Source organism: Branchiostoma lanceolatum, chromosome 10 (assembly GCF_035083965.1).
Source record: "Branchiostoma lanceolatum isolate klBraLanc5 chromosome 10, klBraLanc5.hap2, whole genome shotgun sequence".
Taxonomy (NCBI): Eukaryota; Metazoa; Chordata; class Leptocardii; order Amphioxiformes; family Branchiostomatidae; genus Branchiostoma; species Branchiostoma lanceolatum.
Genome location: NC_089731.1, coordinates 11,140,218 through 11,164,522, shown reverse-complemented (window position 1 = coordinate 11,164,522; position 24,305 = coordinate 11,140,218). Strand labels below are relative to the sequence as shown.

Below are 24,305 nucleotides of genomic sequence, written 5' to 3'. Positions count from 1 at the left end.
TTTTCAATAATGATTTCAGTAATACCTGTTTCGTATCAGATTCCCCTTTCTGGTCTGTATCGTAATTAGGCAATTTTTGTGAAATAAAAATAAGACGCAATGAACTGAAATCGACCCAAAGATTAAGCTTAAAGTAAGTTTATTTTTTAGTTTGAGGATCTGATCTCAAAACTTCACGTTTGCGAAGTTAACGATTTGCAAGGGGATGTGTCCACTTTTTACTTTCAACAAAGTCATGTGGCGACAGACTCGTTCACGGGACCTCCACGGTGACGTCACTGCTCTCGTTCCCAACCCTATCCACCGCCTTCAGCATGTAAGTACCCGGATCGACAGTGGTAGTCGTGGTGTCGGCACCCAGCACTTTAACTGGAAAACAAATGTAACGACATGAAGCACTTCCAGAGCTGACTCGATTCAAAACTTCTCATGAGGGCGTTTTGCTCAAAGAAAAAGATAAACAAGACAGACTGTTTAGCTGCAACTCAAAAATATTTCAGTACTAGTCCAGAGCAAGTTTTAAGCTGTGCGAGGAAAATAAACATAACAGGTAGACATAACAGGAAACTTGTCAGTTTTGTACTATCACAGAAATAAAGACCAATTTTGTATTTCTTTCATTTTACAGTTTTTAGAAATATAATGGTAGGATGCTCTCCACCCACCCATGCTGAGACACCCGTCCCCCTCCTGACGGTACAGGGTCCACACACGCACGTCACCAGACTCGTCCCCGGACCACATGATGGAGTCAGACGCCACCTGAGTAAACACAAAACATCGTCAGTACTACCCCAGACGTCTGGACTGACTGAGATAAAATGGAGACATCTTGTCTCACCAGACTCCTTCAGTTATACATATGAAACCATAATGATAGTAAACCGTAGATGTATATTAGTCTTGCGTTTTGCATACGCCTTACTGTGTTTTTAACGTGCTTTGTGAAAATTTGTATTGAATTTCGAATACTGTTCCCAGGGCTAACCCTTTGTAATAGCCTTTGGCTAGTTGGGTAGCCCTGGCTGTACTTTTTTGCAGCCAAATAAATCAATCAAATCAATCAAATCAAACCGTAGATGATGATGAGTCGGTCAACTGGGTCTTCTTAGGCTGGCTAACATTTCTAGAAATTATAAATCCGGTTTTCCCAGGTCTGGACCGGATATATATGATGCAGACCAGGAACACTTCAAACACTAGTAGCTGATATCACCGACGCGTTTTTGAGGAAACGTAATCAAGTGGTTGCTGTGTTGTACCTGAACGCCAGAGGGCGCTTTTGGTGCGCGACTACCCAACCAGGGCATTGCAGGGGTGAGAACTGGACTGGTGTACACCTGCGACTTGAAGGCGTCCACAGCACCTGGAAAATAAAGATTAAACAGTTAAGAATCTGTAAACGTCTTCTTAATTGTCAGAAAACTTGTAGATATATCGCAGTATGAAAACTGTAGAATTGTAGACACGTTTTTCAGAGTTTAACTGAGTTTAAATGTAACTGTCCTTGGTACTGAAAAGCTATCACTTGCCTTTGCGACCAAAAGTTTCGGTCCAATCAGACGGTTTGGTATGCTTGTTCCAGATGTTACCGTACATACCGTACCCGTTCCAAAATAGGTCCTTGCCTTATCCCCCAAATAACCTCTCACTCTATTGTTGCTGAAATGTCACCTCTTTTTTACAGTTCCTTCTTCTTCTAGTCTATGTTTTAGCCAAACATGCTTCCAACTAAGTTTTGGGTGGGCTCTTACCCGCGCTGTTGTCTCTGAATGGCTTCATGCTGAACATGATGTTTCCCAGCGACAGTCGATCCGCACGGTCTCGCGAGAGTCCAACCTGGTTCATGAGTTCTGACACTGGCCAACCATCAGTCAGGATTCTGCTGAGGTAATTTCCGGTGTAGATGTGACGTTGCAAGGGATTCTGGTCCAGCCACCAGTCCAACAGGGCGGGGTAGCTCTGCTGGGGAGGGTCTATCATCCAATAGAGCTGAGGGGCGAGGTAGTCTACCCACCCCTGCTCCAGCCATAACTTGGGATCGGCGTACAAGCTGTCGTACTGACTGAAGCCTATAGTTATGGGTCATATGGAAAGCTTTGTTAGTCTGTCTGATGAATGTTTTCCAAGACGTAAAGCATCATAAGTTTCATAAATGTTGTAAAGATGCTATTGTAGTGTCAGGGCTAGAAACACTTGTGCTTATCTCGTATCTAGGATGTAAGATGTGATAAGGGATCTTGTGGTGATATTTCCAAATCGGGGGAACGAAAAATCTGATGTAAAAGACAACAAAAGACACAAAAACGTAAAACAATATATTATGTATTTTATTGATATGCATTTTCTATTTTTCATTTTCGCACGGCCGGGCATGGAAATGGGACGGAATCATTACAGGGCGTCTCTAGATTTAGGTTAAATTGAAGGTCCTTGATTTTCTTCAAACTTGACATGGAGAAGCACTTACCCACAATTCCTGCGGGGTATCCGGATCGCCATATCCCGAAGGGTGAGATGCCGAACTTGACGTGCGCCTTCTCGGCGTGGATACCGCTGTACAGCCGGCGGACCAGCCTGTTCACGTTGTCACGGCGCCAGTCAGGCTTGGACATGGTTCCTCCGGAGGTCTAGCGGAAAACATCAAAACATCTAGTATGTATCATATCCACTTTACACAAGGCTATCATCTTATTTACCAGGATTTATTTCAATGGACTTAAAAAGCAAACTTTAAAAGGGCATATTGACAACCCCTGCATGGTATACATGGGAAAATATATTAAAGAATGTCTAGACGTTAGAAATTCTTCCAATGATTGTAAGAACCCATTCTAAACCCATACTATACACTCTTGTGTTAGGTAGATTAGCCCTTAAATATACATGTATGTAGAACTGTAGTTATGTAAAAGCCAGACTGTGTACCTCGTACAATTGTTGCGCAATAAAGTTATCATATATACACTCAAGACAAAGATGTTTAGTTTTTTATTTATTTATTGAATTTTCAGACAGCATGGTTCTTAACATCATTAAAAGGCATATCCATTTCTCTTTACAATGATATCCATTTCGCTATGATCACACACACCAGGACTGCTTATGTGAGTAGACCGCGAAAAAAAAGGGCCGAAATTTCTCTTTATCATATGTCCAGTGTGTTTCAATGGTTATCAACCTCAAATGACCAATCACTACTGACTTTCACTTTCGCTGCTAATAGTTGGTGAACAAAGTGCCAGGAAGGGTATAAGCAAAAGGTTAAATGAGAGCATTCTGTCAAATCAACGTTTTGACCGCTACAAATGCCTTAGTAACCGCCAAGTACATGTACATGTACTTATCAATGAATCGTGCGCGTGCATGAACGACTCCATGAGATAGTCTCACCTGGTAGGCTCGGTACGTGGCTGTGTCGGGGAAATCCGTCCCGCTGATTGGATAGGGGTAGAAGTAGTCGTCGAATTGAACGCCGTCTACGTCATATCGGCGCACCACGTCGATGATGACGTCATAAGTATGGTCTGCGACGTCCTCTGCGCCCGGGTCCATCCAGAGGTAGTTCCCGTAGTCATAGGTGTACTGTGGGAACCGGTTTGCCATGTGGTTGGAGGCGAGAGAATAGCTGGCAGATTTGCTCTTGGCCCTAAATACAGAAATATTACAGTTTAGTATAACCAATCAGATTTATCTTACTTAAGATTTATCTTGTTTACAAAAGTTTACAAAAGTTTACAAAAGTTTACAAAAGTTTACAAAAGTTTACAAATGTTTACAAAAGTTTACAAAAGTTTACAAATGTTTACAAAAGTTTACAAATGTTTACAAAAGTTTACAAATGTTTACAAAAGTTTACAATGGTTTACAAAAGTTTACAAAAGTTTACAAAGGTTTACAAAGGTTTACAAATGTTTACAAAAGTTTACAAATGTTTACAAAAGTTTACAAAAGTTTACAAAAGTTTACAAATGTTTACAAAAGTTTACAAAAGTTTACAAATGTTTACAAAAGTTTACAAAAGTTTACAAATGTTTACAAAAGTTTACAAATGTTTACAAAAGTTTACAGAAGTTTACAAAAGTTTACAAAAGTTTACAAATGTTTACAAATGTTTACAGATGTTTACAGATGATGACAGATTGCATTGAATGCCTGAATTGTGCTGTGAAGTACAGCAAAATACAGTACGATACAATAATAACTATACAGTAAAATATAGTACAGTTTGAAATTCAATGTTGAAAATTTTTAGCGATTCGGTCTTCTGTCGGCGTGCACGTATATGTAAATTCTGCATCATGCATTTCTGGGTGCCAACTTCACAACATGGTTGGAGAGGAATGGAAATTTGTTCCAGTTATAAAACTTTTCATCTGCCCAAGTCCCCCTCCCCCTCCACCTGCTATGCTCTACTTTAAAATAGCCTCCACCAGGCCCTCTTACGGGCGAATGAATCGTAGAATTCGGCAGAAAAAGGAATAATTAGCCAGTACAGTCAGTCCACAGTGAAGATCACATTTCGCCTGTTTAGGAGCCTGCAAGTGAAACCCTGGCGTAGTTAGTCTGGTAGAGACTAACTAGTAACTTTAAAAGGCTATGGGTGTAAGAGCAGGTAAAAACATGACTTACACATTTACATAATATATGCTTGGTCATAAACACCTTTATCTAACTTGCACATGTTGCAATATTGACAGTCCTATAATTTTCCAATCAGATGAATTATGGTGTTTTTGCATTAATTATGCAAATTAGGAATTTATTTGCATAATTGGCATCTGTTGATGCTCCACTTTCCATGAACTACATGTATTTGAGTCTGATAATGGAAAGCACTGCAAATATAGATTTTCCTCATTAGCTATGCAAATTTAGTCACAATCAGCATAATTTGTACTTCATTATGTATATCTCTGTCTAAGCTACCTACATACTAAGTATCATATTGACAGTCCTATAATTTTCCAATTAGATGAGATATGGTGTTTTGCATTAATTATGCAAATTAGGAATTTATTTGCATAATTGGTATCTGTTGATGATCCACTTTCCATGAACTACATACGCTACATGTATTTGAGTCTGATAATGGAAAACACTGCAAATATAGATTTTCCTCATTAGCTATTCAAATTAAGTCCCAATTAGCAAAATTTGCACTTCATTGTGTATATCTCTATCTAAGCTACCTGCATACTGAATATCATGGAAATCCGTTGTTCCTTTGGTCAGTTATTCTCCTTGAAGATTTTCACAAAAACGCCCCTGCAGTTCCAGAGGAAGCTGCTAGGGGGCCCAAACCCACACCACTTCTTTATTACATCACAAGCTATCTGCCACCCAAAAATCAAGACCACAGCACGTCCAGGTCAAAATATACAAAATTGCAGTTCTGCTGCAGTACCAAGGTCACATATCAGGGGGCCCAAAATCGACCTTGAATTTCGGCTTCACAACACCCGCCCACATACCAAATATCATCGTAATCCACCAAGCGGCTCTTGAGTTATGCTGACTGGAGTGGTGCGGAAACACAAACAGACAGATAGACAAACAGACACACTCAAAACTATATCTCCATTTTTCATGGAGATAGATATATGGCCCTGAGCGTTTTTAGATATGCAGCTTTTAGTAGACGTATTTGATGGAGTCACCCACCACTCCACAAGTTTTTTTCTTTATTTCATTGTATTGTGGCTATATATTGTTTTAAAGGCCGAAGAATACCATTGAATACTTGTTCCCATCTGGAGTACCCACCTGTACGGGTTGAACCAGGCGTGCAGCTCGATGCCTCTTCTGTGGCTCTCTTCTATCGCGAAGGCCAGCGGGTCGTAGTACGGGGACGGGGCCGACCCGTGCCGCCCGGACAGGTAATAACTCCACGGCTCTAACTGAGAGTCGTAGAAAGCGTCTCCGGCTGGGCGAACCTGTCAAAATATGTCTTCAAACCTGAGAAGGTGTAGCTTTTAGATTACAGATCGCATGCATTGACTTGATTTTATACCTTTTATGTTATCTAATTTTAGAACGCTCAAATTTGTTATAGAATAGAAAACAGGCATCTACTTTCATCTACAACTAAACCAAACAGAACGCTATCGTCAGGCAGAATTTAAAGAATTTTTCTTCAAAATATTAATAGTCATCATATCGTGTGAAGCCATACATGTTTTTAGTTGTACATATAGTTTTGACTGAAAATTATCGTGCTTTGACAATGATATCAAAACAATGTTTGGAATTCCTTACTACAATTGGTCCCGACAGATAGTGTTCAGCATTGTTCAAATTCGGCCTCATAGATACTGTAAATGCAGAAATGTTCGCGGTAGTTTTATGTTCGCGGTTTTCGCGGTGAATTCTTTCCCGCAAAAAGCCATTCCGTTGTGTGACTGTAGCGCTACTATTGTTTCAAACGCGAAATCAAAACCACCGTGAACAGTCCATTTTATCCCTACCGCGAAATTAAATCCCCGCGAACATTTCCGCATTTACAGTATTCAAGAAACTACCAAGCTTGTCGCTAAAGCAGTTTACAATTTCATCCGGTTAAGAGGAGACTAGAATGTACCTGAAAGACAAGGGCGTTCAAGTTCAGTTCCACCATCCGATCCAAGATGGTGACGAGTTCGGCTTTCTGTTGTTCAGTGGAAAGATGGCGGCTTGAGGGCCAGTCAATGTTGGAGACCGTGGCGACCCAAACACCGCGGAACTCACGTGTGGGGGAGGGCGTGATGGTTGGGCTGCCTGTTTCTGGGTTTGAATATATACAAACTAACTATAGTTTTCAAACACAACATGCTTTATGTTGCAGTCACGTCCGTCGTACGATCGCAAACTAAGGGCAATATTGAGATATTCCTGTGCATGTGCCGTACAGAATGCATCTGTCTTGTGACAGAAAGGGCTGTCCTGAATCCTTGTCGGTCATTGGTTCTGTCACAGCCCGCTTGAAAATCCTACAACATCAAAATCATTCGACGACCTACGACGGATGTGACCGCATCCTTTGCTTGTGTATAGTGCATGATTCAAATACATTTCTAAGACATATAAGCTACCATCTTTGACCAGAGAATGAAAACATTCTATAGATTTGACGTATAAATGAAGACAAGATGAAAACTGACCTGTAACCAGAATGATGGTCATCACTATCGCCCCGGACACCGTAAGGGCTACTGTTATACCCAAGGCCAGATATTGTCGGCTCATACATTTGGTAAACTTTGGAACGGGCATGGCTTGTGCGTTTAGAGAATGTGTACGTAGCTTACTCAATGAGGAATTTTTTTTTAATCTCCCAAAATATCCTTGGATTTTTAGAGGATCGTGAAATCTCGAAGATGTCAGAAAAAAAATTTTTTGTCGAACTACGACTTTTTTGTATATTCGCGAAAAATTACTGCATGTTTCTATACAGAAAAACACTAATGGTATGAACCGTGAGTAAATATATTCTGATCCTGTTGATGTTTTTGACATTCCTACACGCCTGGAAACGTACATGTCGAGAGTTTATCTGGATCTCCCAAGGCTAAGAATCAAGGAATTCGAAACAACGCTACATTGAAATGGCTGATAGTAGAGATCCATCCCGGTGTGAGTCGATCAAATAAATCTGTCCGGATATGCAGATTGTACTGTTCAGCACAAAACTGGTGTGCCTACGCCATGGGGTAACCTGGAGTCTAGTCTTGTTAGCTTTGGCTCGCTACCAACGTCGCCAACCGTTGTTGGCGGCTAGAGACATTGGGAAAAGGCCAAAACTAAGATGACTGGGCTCCAGGCTAGTCATGGGGAGGTTTCCTGGGTACGCAAACAAGAAATTTCTTGCCGCTCACCTTGCAGGCAGCACCTACGGTGAGTAGGGCCTCCACACATGCCGCTGACGTAACCGCCGGGACAGTAGTTGGTGTCGTGCTTACACAACCCGCCAGCGTACGTACAGGAGTCGTCACTACCAGACCAGTAGGCTTCATTCGCTTGGCCTGGAAGGAATTATTAACTGTATGATACCTTCGTGGCAACAGTTTTAATATGGTTACTCTCTCTCTCTCGCTCTCTCTCTTTTCTTTCTTCCTCTCTCTCTCTCTCTCTCTCTCTCTCTCTCTCTCTCTCTCTCTATATATATATATATATATATATATATATATATATATATTTCTCAAACAGAAGCTCTACAATGTGCCTGTATCAGGTAAATTGTAGCATTGGTTGTAGCACAAAAGAGACTCCGTTTATCCTAGTTATCAGGTATCCTTGGACACTGCACTAACGCTTCCTATCTTAAAGCTTACGAAGTGCACAACATTACAGGAAACTGCACGATGTGACTTACATGCATCATCGCAGGAGACACAGCAGCGGCGGTTGGAGTCCCCGTTGCAGAGGCTCTGCAGGTAGCCGCCCCTACAGGTGGTGTAGCGGTAGTCGGTGCACACTCCGCCGTGCGCGGTACAATGGCTGTCCGCTACATGGAGAGAAAAAATATGATGGAAATCCGTCGTTCCTTTCTTCAGTTATTCTACTTGGAAGATTTTGAAAACGCCGCTCCTGCAATTTCAGAGCAAGCTGCTGGGGGCCCACCTCTTCCTTACATCACAAGCTATCTGTCACCAAACAAATCACGACGATAGCACGTCCTGGTCAAGAGATACAAAAAACGGAAGTCTGCTGCAGTACCAAGTTCACATACCAGGGGGCCCAAAATCGACCTTGACCTCTGCCTAACCAACACCTACCCACATACGAAATATCATCGCAATCCATCCAGAGGTTCTTTAGTTCTGCTGATTACAATAGTCCAGAAACACAGACAGACACACAGGTACACACACAAACACGCCAAAAACAATATCTCCATTTTTCATGGAGATAACAACCATTTAGATTATCTCTATGCTTATTGTTGTTTATGACTGCTAATGGAAGTACTAGTCACAAATTCAATTGTTTAGTAACAAAATCAAATTGTTTTAAAATTTGTTACGCAGAATTGCTATGGTCTCATATGTTGTTATGCCTTTCACTGTGTTGTGCATACATACAATAGTACGTGCCTCCCGCTTCTGATCAAATGTTGTAGAATATAAGACTGCACTACAGACGTGTACACACTTAGAGTCAATAAGATCACATTAGTAAGGATAATAACATTAAAACTTCACTTTACTGCAAATAAAAACGTATTGCTTGCAGTGACAATGATATAATATTCAAAAACACCTGAAAAGTTGGTTTTATTCTATATCTGACTTGCCATGTATCACACGAGACCGGTTTTAGCAATGTACAATATCTCCATAGATGTATTGAATCTATGATAATAGGCACCCTGATTATATGTGAACAATGTAATTCTAACACAAAAGATGATATTGTAATGATATAGCTATAGAAATGATGTTTCTTTCCTACTATGATTAATGAACGCAATATGTTTACAACTTGTCCATATGTTGTACTTCACCGCAATATGCCATAGCAATGAAAAGAAAACTAACTAATATCAAACCTATACACACTTACCACGTGCAGCTGAAATGAACGCTAAGACGACCAGTAACTTTAGCGCCATGGTTTCCACACGATTATACCTTTTCGAGAGACAATATGGCGTGTATATACCACATACACTTGTCTGTGAGTACAGTATAGTGCGCCACGTATCTATGTTTACTTTCACGGCATCAAAGCGTGACAAGGTACAGCAAACATAGCGGTATTTTGAGATACCAAATTCGAAGAGTTTTGTTTGACAGCGGCAGCACAGTCCATACAAACATCCTGTGGAACAAGCAATATCATGTGATGGGATAGATGATATGATATCGTTATTTATACACCACCAATAGTGGGGGCCATAGCTAGGTGACTGCAAAAAGGTTATTTTCAAATATAGTTTTTACCCTTCTGTTATTTCCCAGAGTTAGCACTAGATATGAATATTATATATATTGCACTTTATTGAGACTCCAACCCCATGCATTCATTAACTCACAGGAGCAGCATAATTCCGATCAGAAAACAACTGCTAGTAATTTCTGGACTAACAGAGACACCAACACATTACGGTAATTTACTGTTGAAATAGCGTCGAGGATGTTTAGAATCTTAATTTTAAACCTCCTTCAGTGCAGTGACTAATAACGCTATGAATATGTCATTGGCGTAAAATGGTAAATACACTTTCGAGCAAAAAGATTAACTGCACTTTGGATGAATATATCAATGTAGCATTTTTTAAAGAATTAAACTTTTCACTACGTCTAGATCTGACCATCGTATCAGACTTTACGTTCGTAGATATTGTTTTGGTTCTGGTACGACGAAATATTCTCATTGTGCAACTTGTGAAACCGGCTGGACCGGTCCAAGCTTGTCTGTCATCTTCAGACGATTCAGTCAGGAAACTGGGACGAAAACATGGCGGAAGGAAACATCGGTACTCTTGCACAGAAAATCGGCACGTCAGAGGAGGCAGTGCGATTCGTTATCTCCCTTCTTTTGGGTGAGTTTTATACTTTTCCCACATTTTCGTGGACGGCGCGATACACGCGAACAGCGCTCAGTCTTTAGAGCTCTTGCCGTGTCCCTTGACAACTTTTGCATTGCAAAGAATTGCCGACACTTTTCTTAAAGAAAGTGGTGATGTTGCTCACAGACAATGGCTTACATCATTTAAATTCTTAGTCATAGGTGACTAAAGTTTCCGTTTTTCACAAAACCATATTGATAAGTTGAAATTACGTAGATTCTACTACAGACGCTGCATTCTGCAGGCAGCCTATGGCTTGATTTCGACACTGTCTCCTAGCGACAGCCTCGATAAGTGCACCCTCATGCGTTTGTTTAGACACAAATAACCAACCGGACCAGTTTTACCAATAGTGATGTCACAAGGTAGGTAGCAAGCAAAGCCGGACAATATGGCGACAGTTAGCTTTTCGATTTCGCCCCTTGCTGAAGCGTTGGGTACTTCCGAAGAAGCCGTGCGTTTGATTCTTTCTCTGCTTCTAGGTGGGTCAAAATAGTACCTTTCTTCAGTATCAACATTGTCTGCTACCTTTCAGAAAAGGTTAACGTCAAACGGTCAAAGATTGTCCATTTCGCCTTTAGGCATACTAGCAACTATACTATACGTAGAAGATATTCTTCACTCGCAGTTAGACGGCTCAAAAGCGAGATCATAACAAATGAGGCATCATGTAAAAGACAATAAACAAGCTTTTCGGTAATATAACACATAAAGCTAGTCATTAAAAAACAACGGACATATAACCAAGCCTTGGTGCTCAAGAATTGACAATTATAATAAACAGAATATCGTTGTAAAGGGCATTAATAAAGGTTTCCAATGATATACATTGCAGTTCAATTTATAAACTATTCACGGAGATCCACGGTCGACAGAAATCAAGTTCCCGAACATTTAGTGTTGAGTTTATGTTTCAACGTGTTTTTTTCTATCTCAAGGTTATCCTTTGGCAATCTTTCAACGACTGTTCCTGACAAAAGCGCCTCCTACCGCTTACCATGTCTATTACACCCTGGCGGGACTTTCCATCATGTATTTCAACTTCGGTAAGATAACTTTCTCCTATTTGACAAAAATGTTTGAATCGCCATCAAACATCGTACGGTTGCTGAAATTCTGATATTTAACTTTTCTGCTTACTAGACCATCATAATCTCCTTTATATCTGCTATAGAAACAAATAACTTGATTTCCCTACATATAAGCGATTACTGTATCTATTTTCACCATCTTTGCCAAACCCATGCATTTGTGACAAAGAATCTGGGCAAACGATATCTTTTTTTCCCCATAGGCATTGCCACGTATCACTCCGCGCTGTCCGTGATAGTGAACTGGGCGCTTCTGCACCTGTTAGGTGGATCCTTCCGCTCAGTGGTGCTGTCCTTCATTTACAACATGGTGGGACTACTTTTCCAGAATATCCCATACAATTTTTAGATGATAGAATTTCAGATGTTATCATAGAATTCAGAAAAATATATCTTTAACTGTTTTTTCTTTCAAATGATAAAATGAATTTTATTTACATGTTGTTATTTTCTATTGTTTTCTACCAGGGTACCCTGTTGTTACATTACTATCTACTTGGCACTACCACTTACGTCATCAACTTCACCACCCCCCAGTGTGTCCTGACTCTTCGTCTGATCGGTAAGACTAAGTCTACTCACCAACAAAGTACCAAACTATTCTAGATTAGAAAAAAAAGGTTACTGGCTATCCACATTTCTAGAACATAGAAGCTTAAGAAGAACTTTATTGCGCGACGATTGTACACGGTAAAATGTATGGCAACAGCTATTAAACATAGTACAAAATATAGATATAGAATAAAACTTAACATCCTAATTACTGATACAATAAGGGCTAGCATACATCATATACTTGCTAGACAACAGAGATTATTTCAGCATAACTTTTTTATCTGTTCTATGTTGTCTTGTAGGTTTGGCGTGGGACATTTATGACGGCACCAAATCACCGGTAATTATCTATGTTACATTTACATCATTTTGTGACTTCCTACACACCTGTGTTTTCAGAAATGACGTTCTAGAAGTATCGTGTTCGTGTGTGTGTGTATCTGTGTGCATGTGTGTGTTTGTGTGAAAGAGATAAAGTGTGTATGTATATCAGCATGTGTGTGTGCCTGTCTCTGTCTCTCTCTCTGTATGTATGTACGTGAGAGAGATAGTGTGTGTGTGTGCATGTGTGTGTATGTGCGTGTCAATCATGTTTGTTTGTTTGTGTGTGTGTGTGTGTGTGTGTGTGTGTGTGTGTGTGTGTGTGTGTGTGTGTGTGTGTGTGTGTGTGTGTGTGTGTGTGTGTGTGTGTGTGTGTGTGTGCATTTGTTTGTTTTTGTCTGTTTGCATTTATTGTTATTGACAGAAGTGTGATGGTATTGTTATCTAGGAGAAACAGTCAGAGAGCCAGAAGAAAGTCGTGTTGAACAGGTCTCCGACTCTTCTGGAAGTTTCCGGCTTTGTTTATCACTTTGGAGGACTTATGGTCGGACCGCAGGTACTTACATGAGTCTTCTTCTAGACAATATACTATCTTTCCTCTTAGTTATCTACATATGCTTGAGATGAGGTATATCGATCATCAGTACCGTCAAACATGTACAAGTGACCACCTCATGTACAAGTGACCACCTCTGTATCAGGACCACCTGGCCAATGTGGCCAACATTTTGGCGGTCAATTAAATGTATACTAAGTATTTTTTCCATTGACACAACTTTTAGATCTAAGAACCCTGTCTATGATGACCACCTGTCCACATAGACCAGACTTTCTCGGGCCCCTAAATTGTCTTCAATTCAGTTTTATTTGATTGTGTCAATCTGGTTATCAGTTAGTCTCGTACTGAATGATCACACCCACGCATAAAACCATAGCCATAACAGAATTATATATGATATATTTATACATAATATAATATGATATGTAAATAGATGAAAACAGACTCCAAGAACAAGTACTGGTGACCGCTCTAGACCTGGCTCAATGTGATGCAGAAGAATGACAGTCATGCTAGAAAGATCTAACATTATCACGATATTTTCTCTTCGTTCCTCTAGTTCCCGATGAAACAGTATTTGTTCTCGATTGGAGTTCTAACTTCGGCAGAAGAGAAGCCACCAATAAGGTACTACACTACATATATATATATACGTAATATATAACAGTTCACTTCGTATGTATCATAACTTTTGTAATAGTTTTCAACGAAAACAGCAATTTCCAAACATAAGCAACAGAATGAGATCGTACGCGAAGTTTTATGCTCAATTTAATTACAAGAAATTTGATATCGTTCCCTTTATTTTCAACAGTATCATGCTAGCTCTCCAAAAACTAGCAACAGGCGTGGTGTACCTTTGTCTGTTTACGCTACAAACGATCTATCTTCCGGACGATTACATGATCAGCCAGGGCTTCGAAGTAAGTTTGGACTTGGGTTTTCTCAGGTCTTTTCTACTATTTAGATCATGTAATGTTACAAATATCATTATTCATTTCTAGAAATATCTTTTTTGTCAAGAATCGCACTTTTTGTTCCTAAAATTGTGATTGTAATTTGCTATTTTGTGTGTGTATTTAGGATCTGGATCTCCTTAGTCGTTGGGGATTCGTGTTTATCTGGGGAAGACTGTTCGTCTGTAAACTGGTCGGAGTTTGGCTGATCTCGGTAAGCCATGTATTCTTTGTTGTTCGTTTGTCAAATAATCAAATGCTAGAATGATATAGAATTAACAAGACATATAGATATTCTAGAAATGAATTTATGCTAAGCATGACCTGATAAAGGTTCAAACAAAACAAAAAAATAATCAAAGTATAGTTCCAAGTAATGTTTTACCTCTTTCTGACAACCTTCAGTGACTTGAAGGATTAGGAGAACTGTAAAACTGAAATAGATGGCAATTATGGCATAGAAGATATATACTGTCACGTATTTCAACATTGCCGGCGTCCAAATCCATCACAACACTGCATGTGGAACTAGAATGTGGAATGTATGTATCTAAGAAAACACATACAGACAAAGCAAAAACTATACTTCCCCGTAAATTAGAAGCCACGTCCATGGCCTGGACTGTCATATCAGATTAACGACTAGTCCTATCATCTCTGACCTGTATTTCCTGTACGCGTAATCCCTGCCACTGCGCAGGGGCATCTTCCCACTCACTAGCTGTCACTCAAATAACTGCGGATGAACACCTAGCCAAACAAACTCACGTACCGGAAACATAAGCTCCATACACGGTGTCAATAATGGTTTACCGTATTTTACGTATAGGAAGGAGCCTGTATCATCTGCGGACTGGCGTACACGCCTGGGTCTGACGGGAACCCATCTCGTATGGACGCCTGTCAGAACATGAAGGTCGTTTCGTACGAACTGTCGGGGAGTCCGGACGAGCTCATCCAATCCTTCAACATCTCCACCAACACATGGCTGCTCAGGTAAGGAGAAAACTGCTCAACATTTTTGATAGTTTACTGTTCATCATTCAGTTTCATCAATTACCATCTGTTGATTGTTCTCTCTCTCTCTCTTCTCTCTCTCTCTCATCTGTTCACTCTCTCATCTGTTCTCTCTCTCATCTGTTCTCTCTCTCTTCAAACTGTTGTTCTCTCTCTCTTCCATCCGTTGTTCTCTCCACTTCCATCCGTTGTTTTTTCTCGAGCTCAGTCTTCCACCCGCTGTTCTCTCTCTCTCTCGCTCTCTAGATCTCTCTTCTCCCATCTGACTGATTTGTTTTCTCTCTCTCTGATCTGTCACGATTCTCTTTCTATCTCTCTCTTCTCCCATCTGTCCTTCCGTCACTCTCTCCCCCTTCCATTGCTCTCTCTCTTTCTTTCTCTCTCTTTCTCTCTCTCTCTTGTTTCTGTTGCAGCTCACATCGATCAGATGTTTCTTCATACTATTGATTACTCAGTTTCATCATTAAACACATTTGGTCATCTTATAACGTTATGTTGGGATTTCTTTTTCGTACAGCTACATATACAAGCGCATGAGGTTCCTGGGCATGCGCCTGGTGTCGCACGTGGTGACCCTGTCGTACCTGGGTATTTGGCACGGACTGCTGAGCGGCTATCAGGCGGCTTTTCTCTTTGAAGTTGCCTGGGTCCGAGGCGCGAGGGAGGTAAGAAACCGTTTGGACCTACTACGTGGGATTTTGGTTATACATGTATTTGTATCCAATGATTACACAGAACATTAACGTCACAATGCATTTTTTTGTGTCTACATCTTTCAATGTAGATAATATTAACATAAAGACGTTATTTTCGAATCATTAATATCCAATAGTTTTTATGTAAATGTATTTAGAATATTGGTATATCTAGTTATGCTGTCCATGTCAAAAATGCCATTATAATGTCCACTGATTGATAGTCATCCGAATCATTTTTCCTCAGCTCGAAGAAATGGCCCGGCGTGTGCCAGTGTCCAGGGTCCTGTCTGCTGCAGGAGTGCGGATAGTCCGCTGGGTGGCGCTGGCGTTCAGGTGGCTGTTCACCTGGACTATATTCGGCTACATGCTGGTGCCATTCGCACTACTGGTGGCCGACAAGTGGATCAAGGTGATGCTATATCATTTGAACCTTTACGATACAGAAAAGTGAAAATAAAGTACATCATCGCAGCATCATCACTGGATCTTTGATTCATAAAGTCACAGTCAAACCAAGTGCCCATCTCTACATAATTATAAGGACCACCAAGTTTTTGTGGTCTTTTGATACTAGTAATTTCCCCATTGACACAAGGATCAAAAATCCTGTCAATAGTGACCACCTGTCCACACAGGCCAGATTTTTAGACCCCCTGAGTGGTCTTCTTGGATAGTTTTGACTATACATGACATACAGTCGTATTGATTATCCAGGCGGATCACGAGAAAAGTACTCTCCAAGCAGAGCATGGGTTTCGGCTGGTTTTTGACGTGTTTTTAGGCGTTTTTGTCGGGCTTTCTACTTTGTCATCGAAGTTGGGCTGGCTATATAACAAACAAAAAAAGATGACAAAGTAGAAAGCCCGGCAAAAACGCCTAAAACACGTCAAAAACCAGCCGAAACCCATGCCCTGCTTGGAGAGTAGAGAAAAGAGCTGAAAGCATAACATAACAGACATAACACAGCAAACCATTTTGCTTTAATACCCTACAGGTTTACGGACTGCTGTACTGGGGAGGATTCATAGCCGTGGGTCTAGTGTTAGTGATCGGTGCCATTGTGCGGAGTTGTCTAGGTCCTCTTCCATCGCCTTCAAAGGACGGTCAGCAAGCCGCTTCGTCTTCTAACGGAACCCCGTCTTCCAAAGTTGAGATAGCTACTTCAGACAAGGAAAACGGTAGCGTCGCAGTGGACATTCAATCACGACACCTAGCGGAACCCGAACGCGATGCAAATCTACAAGCCCCACCATCAAATGACATATAATGAACTTCGGACCACAAACAACGAAACCTTGCTTTACCCTTATATGTGTTTTCTTCCTAACATATAGGTATACACATCACTGCATTGGATAGGACATTTACTGATCGGGGGCGTTCTTGTGATGTCGGTGGTTGTTCGAAGCTTTGCACGTAGACGAGCAACAGGCCGGGGCGTAGAGATGACGTCACCACAAACGGTGACACAATCGTCTGCAAGTAGCAAAACTGCACAGACCTTCGTTACCATGGCGACAGAGAGTAAAACGACATCATGGAACATTGCAAACGTTTCTGATGATAGCTCTGATGATGAAACGACAACCAAAAATAGTTGTGTACAAGAGGACATTTTAGAAAAGCAAGAAGACACTGTGACTCAGAACTTAGTTGCTGCTTACCTAGGTCCAAGTCAGACGCAACTGTTAGACAAGTTTGTTTGGGAAAAGGGGGAAAATGTCCGACATTGAAATTTTATTCTGCATATGTCGTAATGTTATATCAATCTGTTGTTATTGTCTATTTGGTTCTCGGGTGATTTAATGACGTCAAAGGTCCAACATGTTAACACTGAGTCTTTTGATATAGAACGTTATGTTGAATATATAGATTGTTCCGTTTCCATTGATCTAAGGTTAAGATTGTATGGCTTCAATATGTTTCGATTTTGCTAAGTGTACCAACCAAAGAAGTAACTACTTTTATACCGATATTTAGTGGCCGAAATGGAATCATTTTCATCATGATGACAGAAAATGTCTAAAACAGGATTGTACCGCCATTTTGTCTGGCTGTAGATAAGTACATGTGTCCTGCCTATAATGATTGATTAGTTGGTATTCAGGTCAGATAAACATCATTTTAAAGCAGTGATTCATTCCCGACATGCTGTAATAGATGACCTCACACGGTGACGTAATCTGCATTTCGTGGCAATTCCGCAAGGAAATGTGTGATCTATTGAACCTCACTACTTGATTGAGCTCAATGCAATGGTACACCGGATTCATACTATATTAAATAACATGTAAGTTATAGTATGTATACAAATATAAAAGTCACTTATATGAAAGAAAAATAGGAATAGAAGAACATTTAGAATAAAACCTGATAACGTTACGTGTCTATCCTGAAGTGCAATACGTAGATTCACTCAAGTCAAAGAAATGATATTACAGAATACTAGTATTACGTAATCTTGTAAATACAGGTAATATACATAAAGAGGAATTTGCAGTGTTCCCTTTGTACTGTATTGTTGCCACGATGCCCTGACTCTGAGTCAATTTTTGTGTAATTTGAATTCGCTCATTCCAGTCACTTAGCAACTTTTGGAAAGGGTTTTCGCAAAAGCACAAACATGCTTGCAACCGGTCATCGCCAGATTCTGGTGAAAGTTTCAATTTACAGGTGATGTCATGCTCCCAAAATAGATCACACGCCAGTAGCAAATAAACGCTCTCGTTACAAACTACTGTTCTTACGCCGAGAATATTACAGCTGCTGCCATTGGTCAAACGGCAGTCACGTGGTATTGTCAAGATGGCGGACAACTGGGGCAGTTTTTGAGCAAAAATCCAGGGAAATCCTTAAAATCATCACCGGCGCAGTGCATATTCCGAAATCTGGTGTAGTCGAGGTAAGTGTCGGGACGTATGTCTCTGAATGCGTGGTAGCTGTACAGTTGTAGCGCTGGGGAGGGCTAGAATGCGGGGTGAAACATTGGTTAGGCGTGACGCGACGGTAGAACATGTCTCAGATTCCTGGGCCTTGCTTGCAGTGTGAGGCGTGTAGTCCCGGCTCTCTCTCACACTCACACGCTGACGCCGGGCCGTCCGACTCTCCCGCGCCCAGAATTACCCCGCTGTAGACCCAGGCATATCTCAGATACCTCTGTTAGCCAGCTAGGTCTGGTTTATTCGTGCAACCAGACAGTTGTCTTTCTTTATTTTTGTCCAAATTTGGGGAGGGGCTCTGAAACATCGTCCTGTTATCGTCATACTAGATGTGTAGCCCTCCATACTTCCTTCTTATTATCATACAGCTGTTTTGTTTCAAACTTGCGTTTTCCTGACCGTCTTTGGAAGGAAAGAAAAAATAAAACGTTACAGACGTTAATATTCATCAATGCCAATGACGTCAGTGTTGAACCAAGGTCAATTATTGTCTCGTTGTGTGAACAACAATATAACGGTCCCACCAAAACCAAATAAGTAGCTGGCCCGGCCATGTATGGGCCTTACTTCCGCCCTCACTACATAAAAGGATATTATGAAACTGGGTGGGGACTGCTGTATGAAAAAAAATAGCATTAGCACTGTTACAGTGTATAAATTGCTTCATTTTTCATTTTCTGTGAGTTTTTTTTTTTTTCATTGCCATTTTTTCACCACCACTTCTGCTGCATTAAATCATTTAAAAGCAAATCAACACCACTTAGTAATGACAGCCTGCACTGTTATATTACAATTAATTATCCTAAACCCCCTGACTGAAGGTCAGTGAAATACAAACAGCTTACAGAGCACAGTTGTTGAATGTGAGCAGTTTGAATTATGTGACCCCCCTTTGAGTCTGACAATCATGTGATGACGGTTGATCCTACACTTGGCTTGAAACTTTGTACACAAGCGAAGTCGAAAACTGACATTTATAAAAAGGCTTCTAAACGATTCTATGTCACAAGAGTAGCAGCATCGTTTACATGTAGATAAATGCAATCATAAGGCATAACTTAACAAACTTCTTTTGATAATATTGAAGACTTGTACATTGTTATTCTACAATTTGTTAATGTAGCCGCACCTACATAATCATCATGATTGAGAGGAACTTCAAATTTGTTTCTTTGGAATAGTAGTGTAGCATCTCAAGATGATTTAGTAAATATTGAGTTTTGGATATTATGGTATTAATTTTAAGTCATAATTCTTCAGATGTTCTACAAAATAAACACAAAGGTTATGGCATGACCTTATCCTGGGCAAGGTTAGGTGAGCAAATGCCCTGCTAAATAAGGAAAGTAATAAATAACTGCTGACAACAGGAAGGTCATCTGCAGGGGAATGTTAAAGAAAATGATTACCTTAATCTATTATTATTCAATGTTTTCAAGTAAGAAAAAGTTGGATTTTGCATCACAGGAAATGTTGAATATTGCTGTCTCAATAGAGCAAGAGAGAAACAAAAACATACAAGTGATATTTACCTTTTGAAGTGTGACAACAGCCAAATTGTCACAATATGGAAGTCTTGATGTTACTAATGCAGAAATGTTGTTATTACCATTATGATGATATTTCTATGGAGAGTCAGTGCATGGTTGGTATTGCTTACTAGTTAACAAATGACACTGACTCGTAGGATTACTGTGTATGAAATAAGCAATTTTTCAGTACATTAATGTGTGATCTGACAGTGAAATTTCTTCCAAACTGCTTGAAAGGCCCTTTGTAAGTTTGTTCATGCTAACATTAGTGACATTTACATGTACTTGAGACCACAGTGAATACCACTTTTGCACAATTGCGATACAACTTCCAGGACAGTCTACCTTCTTTGTGTCTTTTTTGTTAAACAGTCCTGATCTTCTACCAGAACAATAGGCAGCCCAGATGTCAATTTCTGTCCTATTGTTGCGGTCCGATACTGGCTCTTCTGCCATTTAAAACGTCCTTTGTGAAGACGTCTGTTGAGTGGGGAACCATTGTCTGGGTAAATTTTGTATTCAGATGTCCTGGAAACGGCCAGTGACAGCTTGGCCTATGGGGTCAATATCTGTAACGGAATCTATTTAACTGCTTTTAATCCTATCTCACATGCCAGTTCTTGCTCTCTTGGTGCTCAGAGGCTCACTTATGTGTAGCCGACAGTGATATTTGCTTTCCATGGTAAGAGTCTTGTGTATTGTATTTGAATTTTGATTATCAACACACATTGTTAATGTTTCTTCTGTTTTGATTTGATATCTTGAGGGTACAACGAAGGAAAGATTATGTTTAGAGGACACGAAAGTTGTATCAAAATGCAGGCCAAATCCTTCTTGTTGTTTTTTGCTGGAAATGTATTTTAAATCAGTTTTGCCCAAAACTACATATGTTTTTATCCGGAAGCAACATTACTACTGCAATCATTTTTCATAATGACAGTTTAAAAGCGGCAGGATATCCACTTCCTTCATAGCAGGACATGTGCAGCTGGCGTTTTTCCTGCACCACAACTGTCATTAACTGTCTATAACTGTCAGAAATAATCAAGATATTCCAGCCCACTGTTAGGTCAGGAGACATGCACCAAAAAGGTTCTGCCTATTCAAGAGTGATTTATTTGCCTTGACAAAGAGATGACTTGTTTTAGGTTAATCTGATTGTACAGTGCTAATGTGGATAAATTGCTTAATTTCATGGTCAATCAGTTTAATTTGTCTCTTGACCATTGGCTGTTTACAACTAGCTGACAAAGTCAATAGATTTGCCCCACAAAGAGAGTGTGTTTGGCTATCAGCTACTATTAAGCTATAACAAGCTACTGTTTAAACTACAAATGTACACTGCACCAGGCACAAGGAATGATAATTATTCTTCTGTATATTTGGTGATAACTATCAAACCTCAATACTATAAGATAATTTTGGTACAACAAAAATCATCCTCATTTTGATCGATGGTCACTTTGATTGAAATCCTTTTTTTTTTCAATTCTGTGTTTCCATTTTTATTCTGTGTGCAAGAAGAAACATTAGAAACCAATATGATTCCTGATATGAAAATCTGGTATGAGTTTCTGAATTCCTAGTGGAATTGATGGCACTCATGACCATATAAAGTCATAGTAGTGTACAAACATACAGGGACATGCCCTAGGGCCAACACAATTCAGGTCAGGATTTACAGAATGCCAGTCAATCTTTTGAAACTTGTTCGGAAAGAATACAAAAAGGAGTTTTTCTCACCTAGCAAACAAAAAGAACCGAAAAACATGTACAGTAGAATCCGCTTAACTGCACCACCTATTTGTCAGCGTTTTTGGTGCAATTATCCGGCTGGTGCATTTATGCGAAATGCCCAGCTGAACCGCACCACCATGGGCAAGGGGGTGTATTGTTAGTCAGAAACACTAGCACAAAGAAAACAGACGAAATCATTCAGTTATTAACTTTATTTATTGACCCTTTGCCGAAAATAAAGAAATGACTACGAACCTGTTTTAAAAGACTTTGCATTCTCTCATTTTTCCATGCCATCTACCGCATTACAACACACGTAATGTTACAGGGGAGGCATTCTGAAACATCGTCATGCCACTCATGGGATAACAGTTTCTGTGTTACATTACGTAGAGTGCAGTTGTCGATTTACGTAAATCATGTACCGCCATGAAACTAGAAAATTGAAGCTAAAACTTGGTTACTGATTACGGGTGACCCACCCGGGACCTCCCATACAATTCCTATCAACGTAACTGTCAATGAAGACCGCATTCTTTTGTTACTCAAAACAGTTTTAAACATATTGGCGGTATTGCGCCTTTACACCGGCAGGTATCGGCTAATTTGTACCGCGTTTTCCGATTTTGGCGCACCTTTTCAATTAACTTGTCGAGGATTTTTGAATAAAAATGGTGCAGTTATCCGGCATTGGTGACCATGCGCGGTGCAGATATGCGGAGTAACTAACAATGCAGTGAATGGGAACCGGTTTTGGATATTGGGATTCGGTGCAATTAAATGGAAGGTGCGTTTATCCGATGTGCAATTAAGTGGCTTCGTCTGTACGTATATACGTATGAAAAAGAGGCAACACGGTAAGCAGTTTGGTTTGCATGTATTTCAATACCTTTTATACATGTACTTAGTTTGAAAGACAAGTGTAGACTACTACATGTATATCACCCCATTTCATTACATCCACATGCTGACAAATGTCCTATTCACACAGGGTACAGGGATTCAATTGTCTTTTCAAGGTATGCATATAGGTGTGAGAGAAATTTCAGCCCACCATTTCATTGGCTGATTTTGACGTCATTTGTTGACAGAAAATTGTTTCCCCTAAGCCATGTATTACATGTATCAGGGGAACAAAGATCCTTTTGTATTTTGTACCTTTCTACACCACAAATCTTGTTATTTTTGCTTTGTATCAGTTACACAAGGGACAAAGATACAATGCTCATGGTCATAGACTTGAAACATATTGAGAAGTTGTAATTGTAGAAGGTAATTCTATACATAACTTAAGAAAATTTGAGTCCTTCCCAGGAAGAAACCTGTCAAAGAGCCCTCTCTAAAAATTATTCAAGAAAGGTTCCCATTCCACTAGATGGCAATCACTGACTGTGAGTGTGACTGAGCGAGCATTGCATTGAGCAACAAAAATGTATTTGTGTGATCCGCGCTTTTATATATGTATAATTAGAAAATGATGCATGATGCAAAAGTTTTTTTGTTTTCTTTTTTACAAAACATTGGTAAAATTTGTTCATTTTTATCTATGAAATTCGTTGAGTGATTTGTCAAATACATAATATTAAAATTGCTTGCTCAATCAAAATTCATGGTCACCCAGTAGTCCCAGCCACTGTTTGTAAGGGCACAATGGTTTGATGCTAAGCCTAAAAATCAAATTGTTCATAGTGCTATCAGTAATGAGCTTGCCTTCTGTGTCCTTCTAGCTTGTATAATCACATTACAACATGGGGAAGTATTGGTTGACAGCAAATTGAATTTCCAGGCAAGTGTAATTGGAGCAAATGGCTGCTGACTCATGCGGGGGTCAGACAGTTTCCTGTCAATATACTGTACATGTAGTTTGAGCTATGCAAGGAATATCAATGAACAAGCCATAGTGTAGTTAATGTATCTTTGATTGCTGCAAAAATGCTTTTGGCATTCACCATAGAAGGCTGCTAGGGGGCCCATACATGTACATGTAAGTTTCTGTTTGTTTTGCTGATACCTATCCACATACCAAGCATCATTAAGATCCATCCACAACTTTCAAAGTTATTCTAGTAAACCACAAACAAACCCACAGATCCACAATAAAGGGAACCAAAAACATCACCTCCATGGCAAATGTAAAAATCCCCTGTACTCAAGATGTAAACACAGAGCACAGACAGTATAGATAACCTTAATAGAAAAAGTCAACATCATCAGACATACATGCTGAATGTTATTTCAGGAGGAACAGTTGAATAAGCTATAATTTCATTCTTACACAGATAACATTAACAGAGATGATAACCTAATAAGGCTAGAACCAGGCATATCAGAGTCTCTGCTGTGTACTATAT

The 24,305-nt window shown here is 40.0% G+C and overlaps 3 protein-coding genes across 6 annotated transcripts in view; 2 read left to right on the top strand and 1 right to left on the bottom strand.

The window, feature by feature from the left end:
- Nucleotides 1–122: 122 nt before the first annotated feature.
- On the bottom strand, nt 123–9,693 carry LOC136443068 (glycosyl hydrolase YngK-like). Of its 2 annotated transcripts, XM_066440131.1 has the most exons (11): nt 9,541–9,693; nt 8,351–8,482; nt 7,854–8,000; nt 6,581–6,762; nt 5,767–5,936; nt 3,394–3,649; nt 2,471–2,630; nt 1,755–2,072; nt 1,263–1,366; nt 666–762; nt 123–369 (listed from the first exon to the last, which is right to left on the bottom strand). In XM_066440131.1, the coding sequence occupies exons 1-11, from the start codon at nt 9,587–9,589 to the stop codon at nt 254–256; spliced, it is 1,731 nt and encodes a 576-aa protein (XP_066296228.1). In that variant the 5' UTR covers nt 9,590–9,693; the 3' UTR covers nt 123–253. The 2 variants fall into 2 exon arrangements, with proteins under 2 accessions (XP_066296228.1, XP_066296229.1); XM_066440132.1 differs by lacking the exons at nt 7,854–8,000; nt 8,351–8,482; nt 9,541–9,693 and adding an exon at nt 7,140–7,274.
- Nucleotides 9,694–10,392: 699 nt separating this feature from the next.
- Nucleotides 10,393–18,128, top strand: LOC136443502 (lysophospholipid acyltransferase 5-like). Of its 3 annotated transcripts, none has more exons than XM_066440772.1 (13): nt 10,393–10,522; nt 11,488–11,595; nt 11,844–11,950; nt 12,109–12,202; nt 12,498–12,535; nt 12,965–13,072; nt 13,635–13,702; nt 13,890–13,998; nt 14,159–14,245; nt 14,861–15,027; nt 15,566–15,713; nt 15,991–16,155; nt 17,081–18,128. In XM_066440772.1, exons 1-13 carry the CDS (start codon nt 10,438–10,440, stop codon nt 17,477–17,479), a joined length of 1,683 nt encoding a protein of 560 aa, XP_066296869.1. In that variant the 5' UTR covers nt 10,393–10,437; the 3' UTR covers nt 17,480–18,128. The 3 variants fall into 3 exon arrangements, with proteins under 3 accessions (XP_066296869.1, XP_066296868.1, XP_066296870.1); XM_066440771.1 differs by lacking the exon at nt 10,393–10,522 and adding an exon at nt 10,901–11,031; XM_066440773.1 differs by lacking the exon at nt 10,393–10,522 and adding an exon at nt 10,901–11,031 and having other exon boundaries at nt 16,741–17,305.
- Nucleotides 18,129–18,518: 390 nt separating this feature from the next.
- Nucleotides 18,519–24,305, top strand: part of LOC136443501 (uncharacterized) — a 37,402-nt gene continuing 31,615 nt past the window's right edge. Inside the window, exon 1 of the mRNA XM_066440770.1 lies at nt 18,519–18,648. The gene's annotated coding sequence lies outside the window, so the exon portion shown is untranslated. The remainder of the gene's footprint in view (nt 18,649–24,305) is intronic.

What these genes read in the sequence shown, in the direction of transcription:
- LOC136443068 (XM_066440131.1), bottom strand. Translation starts at nt 9,589, where the DNA reads ATGGCGCTAAAGTTACTGGTCGTCTTAGCGTTCATTTCAGCTGCACGT. An exon ending in GTTCATTTCAGCTGCACGTG is followed by an intron (nt 8,483 to 9,540) that starts GTAAGTGTGTAT and finishes CTCTCCATGTAG; the next exon opens with CGGACAGCCATTGTACCGCG. An exon ending in ATACCCCGCAGGAATTGTGG is followed by an intron (nt 2,073 to 2,470) that starts GTAAGTGCTTCT and finishes CCATAACTATAG; the next exon opens with GCTTCAGTCAGTACGACAGC.
- LOC136443502 (XM_066440771.1), top strand. Translation starts at nt 10,941, where the DNA reads ATGGCGACAGTTAGCTTTTCGATTTCGCCCCTTGCTGAAGCGTTGGGT. An exon ending in GATTCTTTCTCTGCTTCTAG is followed by an intron (nt 11,032 to 11,487) that starts GTGGGTCAAAAT and finishes TTCTATCTCAAG; the next exon opens with GTTATCCTTTGGCAATCTTT. An exon ending in GGGTCCGAGGCGCGAGGGAG is followed by an intron (nt 15,714 to 15,990) that starts GTAAGAAACCGT and finishes ATTTTTCCTCAG; the next exon opens with CTCGAAGAAATGGCCCGGCG.